This window comes from Pseudopodoces humilis, chromosome 7 (genome assembly GCF_049639895.1).
Source record: "Pseudopodoces humilis isolate 2021_Gansu_Grassland_sample_001 chromosome 7, ASM4963989v1, whole genome shotgun sequence".
NCBI classification, from domain to species: domain Eukaryota; kingdom Metazoa; phylum Chordata; class Aves; order Passeriformes; family Paridae; genus Pseudopodoces; species Pseudopodoces humilis.
The window spans coordinates 60,504,773-60,522,241 of record NC_142206.1 but is presented as its reverse complement, the minus strand read 5'-3'; the positions used below and the strand labels follow the sequence as shown (position 1 = coordinate 60,522,241).

The 17,469-nt window shown below is 47.7% G+C and overlaps 1 protein-coding gene across 5 annotated transcripts in view; it reads right to left on the bottom strand.

The window, feature by feature from the left end:
* The window catches only part of FERMT2 (FERM domain containing kindlin 2), a 52,727-nt gene that overhangs the window by 23,101 nt on the left and 12,157 nt on the right, over positions 1 to 17,469 (bottom strand). For all 5 annotated transcript variants that reach the window (XR_015772882.1, XM_014257478.2, XM_088057382.1 and 2 more), the window contains exon 3: positions 8,716 to 8,949. Coding sequence is in view for 4 of the 5 variants with exons in the window: in XM_014257478.2 (XP_014112953.1) it covers positions 8,716 to 8,949 (234 nt within the window). In the remaining variant the exon portion in view is untranslated. The remainder of the gene's footprint in view (positions 1 to 8,715; positions 8,950 to 17,469) is intronic.

The window sequence follows — 17,469 nt, the reverse complement described above, 5'->3', positions numbered from 1 at the left end:
TTTATTCCTATATTATTTATCTATTTTACTCCTTTTTATACATAAACTTAATCTAATTTCAGCTTCCATTTAACCCTGATTTATTATTCCTCCACACACATCATCCCACTAAACCCCATCCCTGCCCCCACCACCCACTCTGCCCAACTTTTTGACCATTTCTAGCAATAAATACCCGGAGCCTGAGCGTATCCAGCTGCACACATTCCCGTTTATCCCAGCCAGCTTACCTCATGGAGCCGGAATCTGCTGGGACAACCGGGGACAAGAGGCAGCACAGCCTAAATCGAGGAGTTCCCCTGGTATTTTGCAGCAAGGCTGAGGCTCTGGGGTTTATTTCTGGTGCTTTAGCAAGTGCTGGAGCCTCTCAGCTGGAATCACTCAGGGAGGCCAGGAGAAGGCTCCGGGCCAGGCTCAGATTCTGGAAGCAATCCTGGAATCATCCCAGGGCTTGACCATCTGATATCCAAGAGACTTTTTATAGCCCCTCAGTTGTTCCCGATGCTCCCAGTGGGATACAAAGGATCCAGGGCAAGTTTTGGGCAGCTGCTTCCAAGCAGCACGTGGCAGCAGGGCATGGAGCAGGCAGCACATCCTCGGGATGCCCGAGGATCCCAGCATGGATCCCATGGATGAGCGGCAAATCCCTCCGGAGCATCCCCATGGATGCGCCACAGACTCCAGGAATTCACCAACCCACCCAAGGCAGCTTTGGGAATGGCTTCAAACTGAAGGTTTAGCTGGGATATTGGGAAGGAATTCCTGGCTGGGAGGGTGGGGATGCCCTGGCACAGGGTGCCCAGAGAAGCTGTGGCTGCCCCTGGATCCCTGGAAGTGCCCAAGGCCAGGCTGGACAGGGCTTGGAGCAGTCTGGGACAGTGGAAGGTCCCTGCCCATGGCAGGGGGTGGGATGAGATGGGCTTTGAGATCCCTTCCAACCCAAACCTTTCTGGGATTCTGTGGGAAGGAGACAGAATGGTCTGAGCCTGGAAGGAAGAGTTTTGGAGCTCAAAATATGATCAGAAATGCGGCTTTGGATCTCCAAGAGAAACTTTTCCAGAAACGACTCTGGAGTGAAGCCACTTTGCTGCCTGCAGCATCTTCTCTTCCATTTGCCTGCAAGATCCTGCCTGTGCCTGCTGTCTCTGGCTGAAGGGAAGTCCTTGGCCCCTTTTTCCTGTGTAATCCCTCATTTCTCATCCAGCCCCTGCACAGCTCACCCAGCCCAGCTGTGCCCATTTATCTCCCACCCCGAGACAAACTCCAGAGCTGGGATTAAATCCTCTTCCTTCACAAAGCACCATCTGCACCCTGCAAACTGACTTAAAAAAAATTTAAAAACTTCCTTACAGCGTGTAAAATTCCCAAATTATGCTCTTTTTGCGCTAAATCCACCAAGTAAATCTTGCAACTGCTGCATCTTTATCCACCGAGGTGTGTTGTGATGGGGATCCCAGAAGGGTTTGGGTTGGGAGGGACCTTAAAGCCCATCCCATTCCACCCCCTGCCATGGCAGGGACACCTCCCACTGTCCCAGCTGCTCCAAACCCCATCCAACCTGCCCTTGGGCACTTCCAAGGGATCCAGGGGCTCCCATTCCCACAAGAAATCAGATTTATGGTTTTCTTACATCACCCACATATAGAACACATGACATCACTGACTGGAAGGGCTGAGTATGGATCAACTTCCCCAAAAATTGGAATTATGGGAAATAATTCCTACTTTTCACTACTTTCAGTATTCAGTTCTCATAAATACAGATAATAATATGAGATACAAAGAAAATTTTGATGTAGAAAGAAAATTAGTGTTCCAAAGGAGCTTCCAGCATCCAATTTCCTTCCCCATTTCTGGCTCCCCTAAAGGCCAGAGGGCTGTTTCACCTCCTTGATTCTTGAACATAAAGACTCCATAAATTTACTTTTAGCACAGACAGCATTGAGGGGAAATCCTCTCTTTAATGCTGATCCAGCCACCCTCCTTCAGGAAACGTGTTTTGAAGTGGGATATCTCTGGGAAATGGGATTTCTCTGCACTGCATCACTGCTCCCTCCAACCAATGACTCATAAAAATTACAGCCTTTGTGCATCACTCTGACGAGTCGTAGAAAAATGAGACCTCAAACCCCATTTTTCTTCCATTTCAGACTTAAAACCAAAAATAAAGCTTGTTTTTTTCTTGGAATGAGTGAATTCTGGGGATGGTTTTTCACAGTGTAAAGTTTACAGAATGAACCATCCGACTTATCTACAACATAAATTCTCTCGAGATAAAAATTCTGCAAAACAGACCAGAGGTGGAAAAAAAAACCCAAAACAAAAAAGAAACTAAAAAAGGACTTAAATAACTTGAGGAGTGCCTGGAGATAAGGCTGTGGTTGTGCTGGACACTGGTGGAGCAGGTCCTCACCCCCCAGCAGAGTTTACTGGGTTTGTACATTCAGTACATTTTTATTATGGGTTCTTCAGATGCCCAGGAACTTAAATATTTATCTGGGTAAAAGCCAAGCTCTCCACTCACTGCCTGGGGCCCTGCAGCTCTCTTGGGACATCCCACAAAGCCTCTGGAGATGCTGGGGGTGTGCAATCAGCTGGGGCTGACCCTGGCAGAGGTTTTGCTGGAGCCTTCCCAAATTGTGGGTGGAAAATCCAAGTGCCTGTTGACTTATGGATTTGCCAAGGGAGCAGTGATGTGCAAAACCACCCAAAAATGGGGTCAGCGGGGTTTGGAGGGGGCGTGAATAATTGTGCCAGTGGTTCCCAGAGCTGAAATTGAGCACCACCAACCCAGAGAGAGCCAGAAGGAGAAGGAAAAGGAGGAGGAGGAGGATGCAGGCAGTGATGATGGAGCCAAGAATTACTGCAAGACCAATAAAAAGAGCCATCGGAGAGGCAGAGTCAACAAACACTTGAATGTTTGGATTTTTTTTTTCCCTAAGTGGGACGAAATCCCCAGGCTCCCGTTATCCAAATGTCTCCTGGAGCACAGGCAGCACTACAAACCTTTCCCCTGAAGTGGCTGAACTGCAGCTCCAGCCCAATTAAACTCCATTAATTTAATCCCACAAACAAGAGAATAACAATCCGCTCACATCCTTCCCATAAAGAAAAATGCAACTAATTCCAAGGAAGGAGGCAGCACTGGCTTTGCCAGCATGTCCTAATGTCTTCAGGATGGAATTCTATTTAAAGGGTCTCTGTCAACAGCAGAGTAAGGATGAAAAAATCCACTGACTCACACGGTGACATAAAACCCGATGCTCCTCCACATGCAGAGCACGACTGGGGTGGGGACAGGGGAGGGGAGAGTGCAGAGGATTTTTTTTTTCCCATCTCAGACACTTTGTAATTAAATCTGGTTATTTCTCTGACCCCAGTTCCTGGGGTTGCTCTGGATGCTGCACGACAGCTGAGCATGGGCAGGCAATAAAAGGGGAAAACGCCGCAGTTGGCAGCGGAACACTTGGGTTGAAAAAGCCGAGGACGTTGCAATTTGGCCGGCTCTGGAAATGGGAAGATTTCCTTCCACACCCAATCCCTGGACATATTTAGAAATAGCTGTGCCACTGCCAAACCTCTCTGCAAGGCAGGGAAAGGCAGCAAATCCATGCTCGGTGTTTCACCGCCTCTGTCTCCCCGTGAACATCATCCCTGAGCATCCTCCTGATGCTCCTGAGCATCCACAGCCTGTATCCCGAGATCCCAGAATCATTTCGGTTGGAAAAGACATCCAGGATCATCGAGTCCAACCTGTGACTCATCCCCACCTTGTCCCCAGCCCAGAGCACTGAGTCCAGTCCTTCCCTGGACACCCCCAGGGATGGGGACTCCACCACAGGCATCTTCCCATGCCTGACCACCCCTTCCATGAAGAAATTCCTCCTGAATGCTGGTGCTGCTCCCCAAATTCCCCCCTGAGATGCTCATGTGCATCTACCAGGACTCCATGATTCCTGGAAAAACACTCCTTTATTTACCAGCAGGGTGTGAAGGAAGAGTTTAGGAAGTTTGCAGTGGCCAGGGATGGTGGGGTTCTTGTCCTGTGCAAGGTCAGGAGTTGGACTTGATGATCCTTGTGGGTCCCTTCCAATCAGGATATTTTATGATTCCACAAAGTCCAGACAGCTTTGCCTCCTGGAAAGCAGCTGGGCCAGGGATGCAGCTCCATGTGCCTGTCACAGAGCCCTGGGAATGCTGCACATCGTCCACAAAGGGTTTCAGTTTTGCAAAAAAAAAAAAAAACCCCTCCAAGAAACAACAAACAGTGGCTTTTTATAGAAGTCTTTTTGGCAACAGAGGGCGTGGAAATATTGCAAATACTTGAGGAGTCAGAGGACGTTCTGTCCTGGAGCAGGGAGCGTTTGGAAAGGGGAAAAAAAAGGTAGGGTCACATTCGGCATCGGGACCGGTGTCACCTTCCCTGGGCTGGGCTGGGCTGGCATCCTGCCACTCCCAAGTGCCACTGTCACCAAATACCACCGCCAGCTCGGCTCAGGCTGCATTTGGTGGCTGGAGGCTGAGGCAGGGAAGGTTGGTGTCACCTTCCCAGAACCTGCAGAGTCTCAGGAACCTCCTGGTGGTTTTTGGGATGATGGGAAGCAGCCCATCACCCTCATGGGACTGTCTGCACCCTCAGCTCCACAAGCTGCTCAGGATCACACCACCCTCACCCTGTGCAGGAACGAGAGCTGGGGACTGGAATAAGATGTGGAAACTGCCACAGCTGGGCACAGGATGCTCCCCAGACTGGGTTTTCAAAAACAGGTGACTAATTCACACAGAGCTGGGTGTGAGGCTCCACCAGGCTCTGGGAATTAAAAGAGCCTGAAGGGAATTTCTCTGTCTTGCACAGCCTCAGGGTGGGTAGGGAGGGATTGGTCATGAATTTTAGAGTGTTTCCTCCCAGAGCTGCCTCCTCCCAGCTCTGGCACTGAGCTGTCCTCTCATGAACATCAACCAGAATTTCCTCTGCTCCTCTTCTCAGGCTGGAGGGCAGCAGAGATCCCAAATTTTCACAGCCTGAAGAGGAGAAGGATGGGAGCTGTTCTGCTGTCACAGCATCTCCCCTCACCCTGCAGCTCCAACATAAATTGTGTCCCCAGGAGAAGGAGCATTGCCGGGGCAGGAAACGCCGAGGCCTGGGAAAAAACTCTCACACTTGCATCTTGCTGTTTGCTTTTCCTGTCCCACGTGTTCACAGAGCAGCAGCAGAGCCTGCCTAGAGTCCCTTGGAGCTCCTGGGATACATGGAAAAAAATACAGGCAGAATGCTGTAAGGAAACAGCTTAAGAGCATGAGCAGCTGCAAGGCATCCACTGGGCTGGAATCAGGTGAAGCCATCCCAGAATCCCAGGATAGTTTGGGTTGGAGGGGACCTTAAAAATCATCCAGTTCCCTGCCACAGACCTTCCACTATCCCAGGGTGCTCCAAGCTCTGTCCAAGCCAGCCTTGGACACTTCCAGGGATGCAGGGACAGCCACAGCTTCTCTGGGCATGCTGCATCTCACTGTCCCCACAGCCAAGAATTCCCTTTTATTCATGTAGGAGAAAAGGATTTTTCCATTTGTTGTTTTGTCAGATGATGGCTGAGTCTCTCCTACCTTCCCAAACCCCACTTTCAAAGAGGATATTCCCACTCACACCAATAAAGTGCTGAGTGCAGTTTTCTGGGAGGAATTATCTCCCAGTGGGATGATGAGAGCAGGGAGCATCCCATCCCAACCCCTGTGTCCCGCTGCCGGCCAGGCGGGAAGAACAAATCCCTGTCGTTCCAAAAAAAAAAAGAAAAAAAGAAATAAAAAAAGTGAAGTTTTACTTTCTCTTTCTCTGGTCTTTAATTGCAGATCAAAGCTGGCCCTTCAGGCTGGAGCTGCCTGCCAGCAGCTGCTCCTGGGCAGGATTCCAGGCCAGCCTTTGGATGAGGGCTGCCCATCCCATGCACTGCCCGCTGCTCTCCTCGTGCCTGCCGGGGTCAATCCGTGCCTTTATCCCTCCTGAGTAGCTGCTGTGGGAATCCAGGGGCTGCAATCCAGCCACTGGGAATGAGATTGGGTTTTTTTCGGGCTTCACACGACCTCCAGGAAAGTGAGGGGTGTGCAAGTGGCTCCAGCATCTTCCCCCCAGGGAGCTGCCCTTTGGAATAACTCCCCTCTGCACAAGAACAGAGACTTCTCTATATAAATCAGCCACGCTCTGCAAGGGTGACACCTCTGGGTAACAATTTAAAGGGAACAGAAGCAAAGGACAGCCCTAAATAATCCATCCACGGGTGTTCCTGCTTGTGTGGAGAGGATTTTATAAATGCAACCAGCCAGAGTCCTGAGAACATCAGGAATGACTTCAATTACTCATTAATGATGCTTTGTTGGAGTTACTGAGGTGTGTAATTAAATGATCCAGGGGCAAAGACAGCAAACAGGTACAGCCAAAACATGAGCAACTCCCAGGCACAGCTCTGTCCTAACTTCCCTGGAGCCCAGAAATGAAGGGATTTGTGGAAACAAGGACTTTTCCCTTCCACCTTGAAATACCTGCTCAGCCTTCCTTGGAGAGACAATTAGCTTAATTAATATGGATACGAGAGCTCTCTGCAGCCATCCTGTGCAGGGAAGCTGAGGAGGGCAGGGAAAGGTAATGGAGAAAAATGGGGCAGGAAAAATACAGCTGGGGAGGGAAAAAGGAGAGTCACAGAATCACAAAGTCACAGACTGGTCTGGGGTGGAAATGACCTTAAATCCCATCCTATTCCAACCCCCTGCCATGGACAGGGACACCTTCCACTATCCCAGGCTGCTCCAAGCCCTGTCCAACCTGGCCTTGGATCCAGGGGCAGCCACAGCTTCTCTGGGCCACCCTCACAGCCAAGATTTTATTCCTAATATGCAGTATATATTTTTATAATATATGATTTTTAAATTAATGCATAATACATGTTTTTATATAATATATATTAAATATATAAATGTTAAAATACATTAGATATGAATAGCATTATTTTGACATCTATATCAGCATTTTAACACTAACATAAAATGTATTTGTACATAATTTGTGTTTATACCTCTGTGGTCCTGGAAAGAATATCCCAGCCCCTCCAACTTCAGCACTTCTGTATCCCCACATCCCAATCCCTCTTCCCTCCAGCTGATGCCAAGCTCATGTATCATCTTCCCAGTAGCTCTGCTGAACATCTGGCTCCCAGTAAACACATCTGGGAGGGCCAAACAACTTCATCACTGCAGTTTGTGTCTGTCCTCAAACAGCTCAGGCTGCTGAGAGTCACTCACTCAAAGGAAAGTGAAATTTCCAGTAAAAGCCCTGCTTTCCCCAAAATCAGGAACTTCATTTCAGATGCTGCAGAAGGGAAGTCAGCACCACCCTTGATGGATGTGTCCTTGCTGCCTGCTCAGAGCTCCAACCTCTGCTGTCCCAGAGGTTTTTCCTCCCATCCCAAACCCTTAAATATCAGGATTATTTTACTGGTTTGGTCACAAATACTCCAAAAGCTCTGCAGTTGGAAGAAAAGGCTGCTTCAGGCCCATGTAAGGTTCTGACAGCATCAGTGACAGCTCTCCTGTCCCGTGATGAACCATATCAGCATTTCCTGATGTGAGTCACTGCTGGAGAGATTCATCAGCGTCCGAGCCTGGGACCTCCCTGTCTAGCATGACATCCCGAATGCCAGCGGGACACGGGGGTGGGGGAAGCAAAATCCACTCAGAAATAATGCTGGCTAAGCCTTTTCTATTTTAAGAAGAAACTGCCCAATATTTATGCTTTAAAAAAAAACCCCAACAAAACAGGAAAGGAACGGCGAAGATCCGTAACCAGCTAAAAATACCGACCAAACCACGGGTGCGCCGGACACGGCACGTAGGGATGAGCTCTTCCTGCCTCCCCAAATAACTGGGTCAGCCAAGAGTATCCTCTGCTGCCTTCTGAGAGCAGGAATGGATTTGCTGCAGCTGAGGATGGGCTGCAGGCTCTTTTGGGAGGGGAGAATCCCAATATGGAGCGCTTCCCGGAGTTCCTCAGGGTGTAGCTGCCATTGGGTTTCTTTTTGGTGGGCAGGAAGGAACACCTGGTTTTAGGATGAGGAATTTGTGAAGATGGCTAAAATGTTATGCCTGGTAGGGAATGATCCCTACTTTCTCCTGGGCTTCCCCTCCACCAGGAAATGAGGGTGAAGAGGAGACAGCAAGGCTCGGTTCCTTCCCTCCACTGGACAGTTTTACAGCAGAGCATCACCACTTAATCTCTAATATGGTTTTCCACTAGAAGACAACCCACAGGGCTGGCAGATTTCCCATTTCAGGGCTTGCTTTTCATCCAGCACATAAATTTGCAGGGGGAAAAAAAGAACCACAACCAACACCAGCAGCCTGAACATCAAGCAGGGCTGGTACCGCCTCGCCTGAGACAAACCCAAGGACAGCTCTGCCATGGAAGAGAATTCAGCACAAAAAATGCATTTCTTATCACTTTTTGGCTCAATTGGTCCTGTTATTTAAGTATTTACATATAAAAGAGTCGATCTGGAAGGGGAAAAAAATGGACATCTGGACTGTTTGATGCCCAAGTGACTCCTGGGTGCTCAAAGCCCGAAAACACCGATGATTTATCAGATTTCCAGGACAACCACGTGCACCAGAGGAGAGGCAGGAGCCAAAGCTCCCGGGAAGCTCCCCAGGGGGGTGTTTTTCAGCACTTACTGAAGGTTTTGCAGATATCAGAAACAGCCTTGAAGACCCTGTCGGAGAAGTTGACCTTCACCTTGACGTACTTCATGTTGGGCAGCTGCAGGCGCAGCAGCTTGTGCTGAGGGGTGAACTGGAGCTTGGCATCCGCCTGTATCCCGTATTTATCCAACGTCCAGTGAGTTTTAAGGAGCCAAGTTTTCTTCTTTTCCCACCACAGCGCGTGATCCGACCAGTCCTTCTTGACATCTGCAACAAAGAAGCCATTTTTCCTCCGGTTAAAAGCGGGACCGGAATGAGCCTTCGGAGGACAAAAGAAGTTTTAAAATGTGCTTAAAAATTGAGAAGGAATTATTGATCCAAAAAAACTCCACCAGCACTTTCTGGATACAAGTAACTGCTTGTTTTCATGTTTTGATGGGATATAAAAGCAGGGAAGAAACCGAGGGAATAAAGATGAGACTCAATGTGTCTGTGGATCATCAGCCCAGGAGTGATCCTGTCTGGAACACGAAGCCAAGGAGTCACAAGTGATCCAACACCTCCCCCAGCAGAGATTTTGCAGAGTTTTTGGGGTTAACTATCCGTTCTTGGGTTTTTCCCCAGCATCCAGGACACCTGTGCTATCCAAAGGTGGGCACAACCACCTTGGCACACATGGAAAACACAACCAGGAGGTTTGCGAGGAGAATTCAACAAGACTTTCAGTTTCTACAAAAAAAACCCAGAAAATTCCCAGCTGAAACTAAAAGTTGCTTCCCAAAGAACCAAGAAAACTCAACAGCCACATCTCCTTCCAGCAGGGATGTAACCATGGCGTCCTTGGAGGTCACCTCCAGGTTGGGAAGTATTTGGGGGAACCAAAACATGATTAACTCCCAAAAGACAAACCCCGTACAGTATTTTCCCTAACACCTGGAATATTTTTCACTACCCTGGCATTCCTGCAGAGGATCTTCCACTCTGACAACCACAGAGTGCCACATCCTTCCACCACACAGGGAAAAGAGAATGGAATGATATGTAATATAACTATATATTTAGTAATAGAATAATTCAGTTTCCAGCTCCAGATCCCCCTGTGATCCTGCATTTTCACCATGAAACACCGGTTTAACCCCAATTAAAACCACGAGCTGACATATATAATAATAATAATAATAATAATAATAATAATAATAATAATAATAATAATAATAATAATAATATCCTGTCTCCATCCTTTGGCAGCACAGGGCACCAGCCAGAAAGGCAAGAGCAATTCCAGGGAACTGGAGAATTTCCAGGATTAGGTAAATCCCCAGCAGACATGATACCAAAGGGAATGAAGGTACCAAGGAACACACAGCACCAACATCCTGCTGGGATTCTTCATGTCCTGTACAGGAGTTGAACTGGGTGATCCTCATGGTTCCTCCCAGCTCCGGATATTCCATGATCCTGTGATAGTGAAGATTATCCCCAGGAGCCACATCTGAATTCAGCTGAGATGAGAACAACGTTGACAAATGAACTTTTGTCTGTCCCTATCTCAAACCAGGATCTTGAGCTCAGGGTTACAGAGAAAACCCAGCAGGAGCTGGATTTTTCCTTTGAACTCCTGGTTTAATGGCACAGTCAGCACTGCAGAAAGTGGAAACGTTCAGCTGGACTTTTCAACAGCTTTGTACAATCAAATTAAACAAAACCAAATATAGAAAAGCATGCAAACTTGCACAAGCCTTGTCTACCCGGAAAAAAATCCAAGAAATCATTACAATGGACTCTGGTAATGAAGTCCAACTTCTGCCCTACTGAAAGCTGAACCAGCTGGCACCAAAAATCAGGGGGAGGAAAAAAACAAAGGCATTTGGAAACAGTAACATTTATGTCTAACAGAGGGGGATTTGGGTTTACACTGCAGATTAACCATTCAGACCACGGAACAAAAACAAGTCTCTGGGCCTTAGAGTAATTAAAACTTTCAATTAACAGTGAGATGTTGGATCTAGCAGGAAGGGGAAAGTCTGTGCCTGTCCCACAGGGTAGTTATATATAAAAGAGGCTGGCAAATGTTTAGCAGCTGCTTTGTGGGGTTGAGTTTTGCATGCTGAGGAGAGCCTCGGGTGCTTTGCAAGGGATCCAGGATTGCTTGGAGCAATCCCTGCAGGCCAGGGAATGCCAGCAGCCTGGTTAAATCTGATCAAAGGTTTATAAACCTTCACCAGAGTCCCAATTCACAAGTTACTGATTTGCTGAGGTTACAGCTTCACAACAAGGCTGAATATTTCAACTCAGGCTCTTCCCACCAGTCACTGGCCACTTCATATTATACAACCTATCATATTAATCAACTTGTATTTATCGATTATTATCAATTTATCAGCTGGCCACTCATTTATCAGTACTCAGGTAAGTCTCCAGGTACTACAAATTCACCTCAGAGATCCCAGACCTGGAATTTAGAAGTTTACTACAGGTTGCAAATCTCAGTGATGTTTGTAGCTCCAGCAGCTCCTCTGAGCTGCTGAATGTGATGGACACAGAGATGCTCTGCAAGTCCAGAGGAGGGTCAGCAAGATGATCAGAGGGATGGAGCAGCTCTGCTGTGAGGAAAAGCTGTGAGAATTGGGATTGTTCAGCCTGCAGAAAAGCAGCTCTGAGTTGACCTGTGGCCTTACAGTGCCTGAGGAAGCTGCAAGAAAGATGGAGAGAGACTATTTTACAGGGGATGGAGGGACAGGACACAGGGAATGGCTTCCCACTGCCACAGGGCAGGGATGAATGGGAGATTGGGAAGGAATTTCTGGCTGGGAGGGTGGTGAAGGGCCAAGAGAGAATTCCCAGAGAAGCTGTGGCTGCCCCTGGATCCCTGGAAGTGTCCAAGGCCAGGTTGGACAGGGCTTGGAGCAGCCTGGGACAGTGGAAAGTGTCCCTGCCATGGCAAGGGTGGAACAGGATGGGTTTTGGAGCCTCTTCCAAGCCAAAGCCTCCCAGGATTCTACAAAACGAGCTGCACACATGTAAGGGTCACAAGAAATCACTGCCACCCTTCCAGACAAGCAAACCCCCAGGTGAAGCAGCAGGGATGTGGGAGCTGGAGCTGTCAGCATCAGCTGGAGCGTGGGCTGGGCTCAGGAGCAGAAAAACCCTCAGGAAAGGGAAGCACGGCGCTTCCTTCCCGGCCTCAAAAATAAACCCTGCTCCCTTGCTTCCCCCACCTTTCCCTGCAGCCTGCACCCAAACCTCTGGAGCCTGGGAGGGCTGGCAAACCCAGCTGTGATTTTTTTTTTCTCTTTTTTTCCAGGCAGAACCTGGCGTTGCATTTGCCTCCCAGAGCCAAGAGGCAGCGACGTGAGCGAGGAGGGACGTTCGGGATGTTTTGTACAGCAAAACCCACGGAGCTGTTCCCCTTGGAAAGCCATCCAGACAGTCCTGGGAATGTGAGAGGCATCTTAAACCACACAAATAGCTGCAGAGACCTCTGTGAGGACAAAACAGTGAGAGAAGGAGTGAAGGGCTGCTCTGCAAAGTGTTTCAAACCTGAAACATCCTCAGCTTTCAATCCACGCTGGCGCCTGGCCACAGCCGCGTCCTGCCAGCTTGTCCAGCGTGAATTACAACTTTTAATTACAAATTTTAATTCCTGCATCCTTTAAATTCCCACCTAAAACCCGAGCAGCAGTAAGCCTGAATCGGGATGCACACGGGGTGAGTTTTAATTCTGGGCTCGCTGTCGCACACAGACCCACAAACACAATCAGCATTCAAGCAGCAAGGCTGAATCTGGGTGAAGGGCAAAGAGAACTGAGGCAGCCCTGCTTGACAGCCCATTTATCCCATTTATCCCATTTATCCCAGGATTTGGCTGCTCCCAAACGCTCTCCCTCTGCCAACCCATGGTTTTTTAAGTCCCTTTCCTGCTGCAGCAGCTATTGAAGCTCCTTCCTGCAGGAGCTCTGCCGTCACTTGGCAGCTCCTCCGGGCCAGCTTAGGACTTACAAGCAGTAGGATACAAGTCTCCAGCGCTGTATAAACACTTTATTTTCCTTGTTATTTTGGGATATCCCCTGTTGCAGATGGGCTCTCCTTCCCTGCACTGCTCAGGACAACAGAGCCCTGATATGACAGAATAAATCTCTTTTTTTCTCCATTCCCAGCACATAGTTAAATCCCACTGGATGAATTTGTGGCTCCCACCTCTGGGAGAGGATTTCCCGGGGTGGCAGCACATTCCCTCTCACACCCACATCCAGGATTAAATCCACAGGGCACTGCAAATGTCTGCATCACCTTAACACTGGGGGTTAATAATAAATAATTGAAAAGCTCCTGCATAAGCTTGAGGGGGTAGAGCAGGAATTGTGCAAGCCTGCCTGCGTTGGATCATGGATTTTTGGTGGATTTTTGGAAGCAGAGGATTTGCAGCTGACGCTGTTTTCCCTGGAATTCTCTCTACCTTCAGAGAGGCAGTGGAAGCAGAGGTTGCAGCTCATTCCTTAATTATAAATTATGGCTTTTAGAGCAATGAATTCCAGTCTTCAGCATTCCCACAGGAAAAATCCAGGAGGACCATCCCCCTCTGGAGCAAAGAGCTCACCCATCCCACTGGGGGGTTTTCCACAGCAGCAGAATGAGCTCCACAGCTTTCCCTGGCTTTTTCCCAGGGGTGGATTTAATCAGGATTATCCCTGCCATGCTTTAGGCACACTTGGAAAGCTGAGGTGGCAAAATGCATTTCCATTATCTCAAGTAAATATAAATATAAATATAAATATAAATATAAATATAAATATAAATATAAATATATAAATATAAAAATATAAAAAATAAAAATAAATATAAATATAAATATAAGAAAATGCAAATATGTATGCTTAAACATAATTTTAATATACATAATATATATAAAATATATAAGATATGCATATAAACATACACATAAATGTTTACCCCATATATATATGCATATATAAAAGAGAGACAAACCCAAATTATATGCATATATAATTATAGATAAACACACAAAATAAATGCATATAAAAATATATCCACATATACACACAAACAAAACATATATATATATATTTATCTATCTATCTATCTATGTGTCTCCAATATACAGTGCAGGGACTGAAACCAGCTCACAAACCAAGCATTTCCTCTTGCAAAAAGTCATTTTTGTATTTGATATTTTTGATGGTTTTGTATTTTGTATTTGATAATCTACACAAAACCAAGTTTTCCACCTTTTCACTGAGTTTGGTGCAGATGGGCTGAAAATCCTTGAGTGTTTTTATAAAAAAATTAAAATAAAAGTGGTCACTTTTTTTTTTTTTTTTGTGATTTTTGGATTTTAAAATGAATATGCACTTCACACTGAATTGAAAAAAATACAAAAAAGCACTGAGTGCAGGCAGCTGATTAAAGCACTTTTAAACACAAATTCCTGCTGATAACACCTTAATCCATCCCTCACAGCTCCAAGGGGCTCTCCAAGCCCTGGGCTGGGTGTTGGCTGCATCCACACCCCTCTTGGGAAGCTGGAGGGGGAGGAAAAGTCCTTCAAAGGAGAAGAGACTTCCAGCAATAAATAGCTGGGAATGCCCTGGGTGAGCTCAGGGATACCCTGCTCTCCTGCTTCCATGCCCTCCAGGCATGGAAAACGAGGTAAAAGTATTAAAAAATTTGGGAAGGAGAGAAATTTAAGGCTGAAAATGGAAAAAAAAGAGAAATAAACACCACAACCAACCATCAAAATTCATTGGACGGAACCTCGTGTGGTTTCTCTGGTGGGTTTTCCTTTTCTGTGTGTCCAGAAGGGGGAAGGCACAGACTCACAGCACTAACAAAACCAGGGGAGAGGACAAATATTCCTAAAACATTCAGGAATATTTAAAAAAATGGCTCATTTGGTGCATGGAGCAGGGCAGCAGTGATGGGGAAGGGCAAGGATAAAGAGGAAAAGGGGAAAAAGGGAGAACAGGGGGAAAAAGGAGAAAAGGGAAAAAAGAGAAGGAGGAGGAGGAGGAGGAGGAGGAGAAGGAGGAGAAGGAGGAGAAGGAGGAGAAGGAGGAGAAGGAGGAGAAGGAGGAGAAGGAGGAGAAGGAGGAGAAGGAGGAGAAGGAGGAGAAGGAGGAGAAGGAGGAGAAGGAGGAGAAGGAGGAGAAGGAGGAGAAGGAGGAGAAGGAGGAGAAGGAGGAGAAGGAGGAGAAGGAGGAGAAGGAGGAGAAGGAGGAGAAGGAGGAGAAGGAGGAGAAGGAGGAGAAGGAGGAGAAGGAGGAGAAGGAGGAGAAGGAGGAGAAGGAGGAGAAGGAGGAGGAGAGGAGGAGGAGGGGGAGAGGGAGGAGAGGGGGAAGAAGGAGGAAAAGGAGGAGAAGGAGGAGAGGGAGGAGAAGGAGGAGAGGGAGGAGAAGGAGGAGAAGGAGGAGAAGGAGGAGAAGGAGGAGAAGGAGGAGAAGGAGGAGAAGGAGGAGAAGGAGGAGAAGGAGGAGAAGGAGGAGAAGGAGGAGAAGGAGGAGAAGGAGGAGAAGGAGGAGAAGGAGGAGAAGGAGGAGAAGGAGGAGAAGGAGGAGAAGGAGGAGAAGGAGGAGAAGGAGGAGAAGGAGGAGAAGGAGGAGAAGGAGGAGAAGGAGGAGAAGGAGGAGAAGGAGGAGAAGGAGGAGAAGGAGGTGAAGGAGGAGAAGGAGGAGAAGGAGGAGAAGGAGGAGAAGGAGGAGAAGGAGGAGAAGGAGGAGAAGGAGGAGAAGGAGGAGAAGGAGGAGAAGGAGGAGAAGGAGGAGAAGGAGGAGAAGGAGGAGAAGGAGGAGAAGGAGGAGAAGGAGGAGAAGGAGGAGAAGGAGGAGAAGGAGGAGAAGGAGGAGAAGGAGGAGAAGGAGGAGAAGGAGGAGAAGGAGGAGAAGGAGGAGAAGGAGGAGAAGGAGGAGAAGAAGGATCTCCTGAGCTGGCAGGAATAAACCAGGATCATCAAGCCCAACTCCTGGCCCTGGACATGCCAATAGCTAAGAGAGTTACTGAAGGTCCCAAAGATACTGAAGATTTTTCTTAAAATATATATATTTATTTTTATATATAGTTATTCATATTGATTATATATATATATTTATAAATATATATTTATATATATATATATAAGTGTAGCACTCATGTATTTGTACAGCTGAACCCATTGCTCCCTCCCTTCAACCTCCTCACTGCTCCCACTGACCTCTGGAAACCCAGATTCTTTTACACATGCCAAAGCCACTCCTTCCAGGATAATTATGGAGCAAAAAAAAATTTAAAAACAGAGCTATTTTCATTTATCACGAGTCCAGAAGAAATGCTGGTGTGTTTGCTGGGTTACACAGTTGCTGTCTTGGGGTAAAATCTGTAATTTTAGGAAAGTATGAGTCTTTCTGGAGTGCACTGGAGTAGAGTCCCCTCCATCCCCCAAGGGGGATTTAACTGCAGAGCAAAGTTCAAAATGGAACAAAAATCCCTCCAGCCTCTGGTCACAGCACTTGAAAAATTATACTTTGAAATGAGGAGATAAACAGCCCATAAAATTATCATCAGATTGATGTAATAAAGCTGCAGCCAGGACAAGCTGATGCTCCCAGAGCTAATGGGACTTGAGAGGGGTTTTAATCACATCTCCCACGTGTCCTTGACACGTGGCAAACACCCTGTACAGCAGCCACCACCTGTGGAATAACACAGAATGGGACCTGAAATTCTCCTGGATCTGCCACCATGGGCAGCTCTCACCATTGTTTTCATGGAATGCTGGAATGGTTTGGGTTGGAAGGGACCTTAAAGGACCTTAAGGGATCTCATCCAGTCCCACATGGGCAGGGACACCTTCCACTGTCCCAGGCTGCTCCAAGCCCCGTCCAGCCTGGCCTGGGACACTTCCAAGGATCCAGGGGCAGCCACAGCTGCTCTGGGCAACCTGTACCTCACAACCTTCCCAGCCAGGAATTCCCAATTCCCAATCTCCCATCCATCCCTGCCCTCTGGCACTGGGAGCCATTCCCTGTGTCCTGTCCCTCCATCCCTTGTCCCCAGTCCCTCTCCAGCTCTCCTGGAGCCCCTTCAGGCCCTGCAAGGGGCTCTGAGCTCTCCCTGGAGCCTTCCCTTCTCCAGGTGAGCATTCCCAGCTCTCCCAGCCTGGCTCCAGAGCAGAGGGGCTCCAGCCCTTGGAGCATCTCCGTGTCCTCCTCTGGATTTGCTCCAGCAGTTCCATGTCATTCCTATGAGTATCCCAGATCTGGATGCAGCAAAGACCAAAGCACAAGGAGCAAGACACCTGCAGCCCCCTCCTGCCTTGTCTTTACAACAGGAATGAGCTGGGACTAAAAATCTCCTCTCTTCAAAACCATTTCCCCTTGTCCTACCACTGTCTGCCCCTGCAAAAATTTCATAATACTTTACTTTCAGGAAAACAAGTGTTCAGGAGAAAATCCACACCCATCCACAAAGGTGCCCAAAAAAAGGGTGGACCTGTGCTGGAATTTCAGTTTCAGAAGAATATTTCTTGCATGAAAAAACAGTTTGACTTAATAAAGTAAAAACCAACCACCAAACAAACAGGGACAAAAGGAGCCTTGTTCCAAACTTTGTGATTCCATGAGCACGACCCAGTTCAGGAGACCTCCCTGTTATCCCGGCGTGCCAGGGCACACGCTCGTGGCAAAGTCCTGACGTCAAAGCCCCCGTGTAGGGGCACAGAGTGATTTAACAGCAAGGAAAAAAAAGGAGGAGGGAAGGGAAAACCAAAAAAGCCCAGTGGAGGAGACTGAGCACATT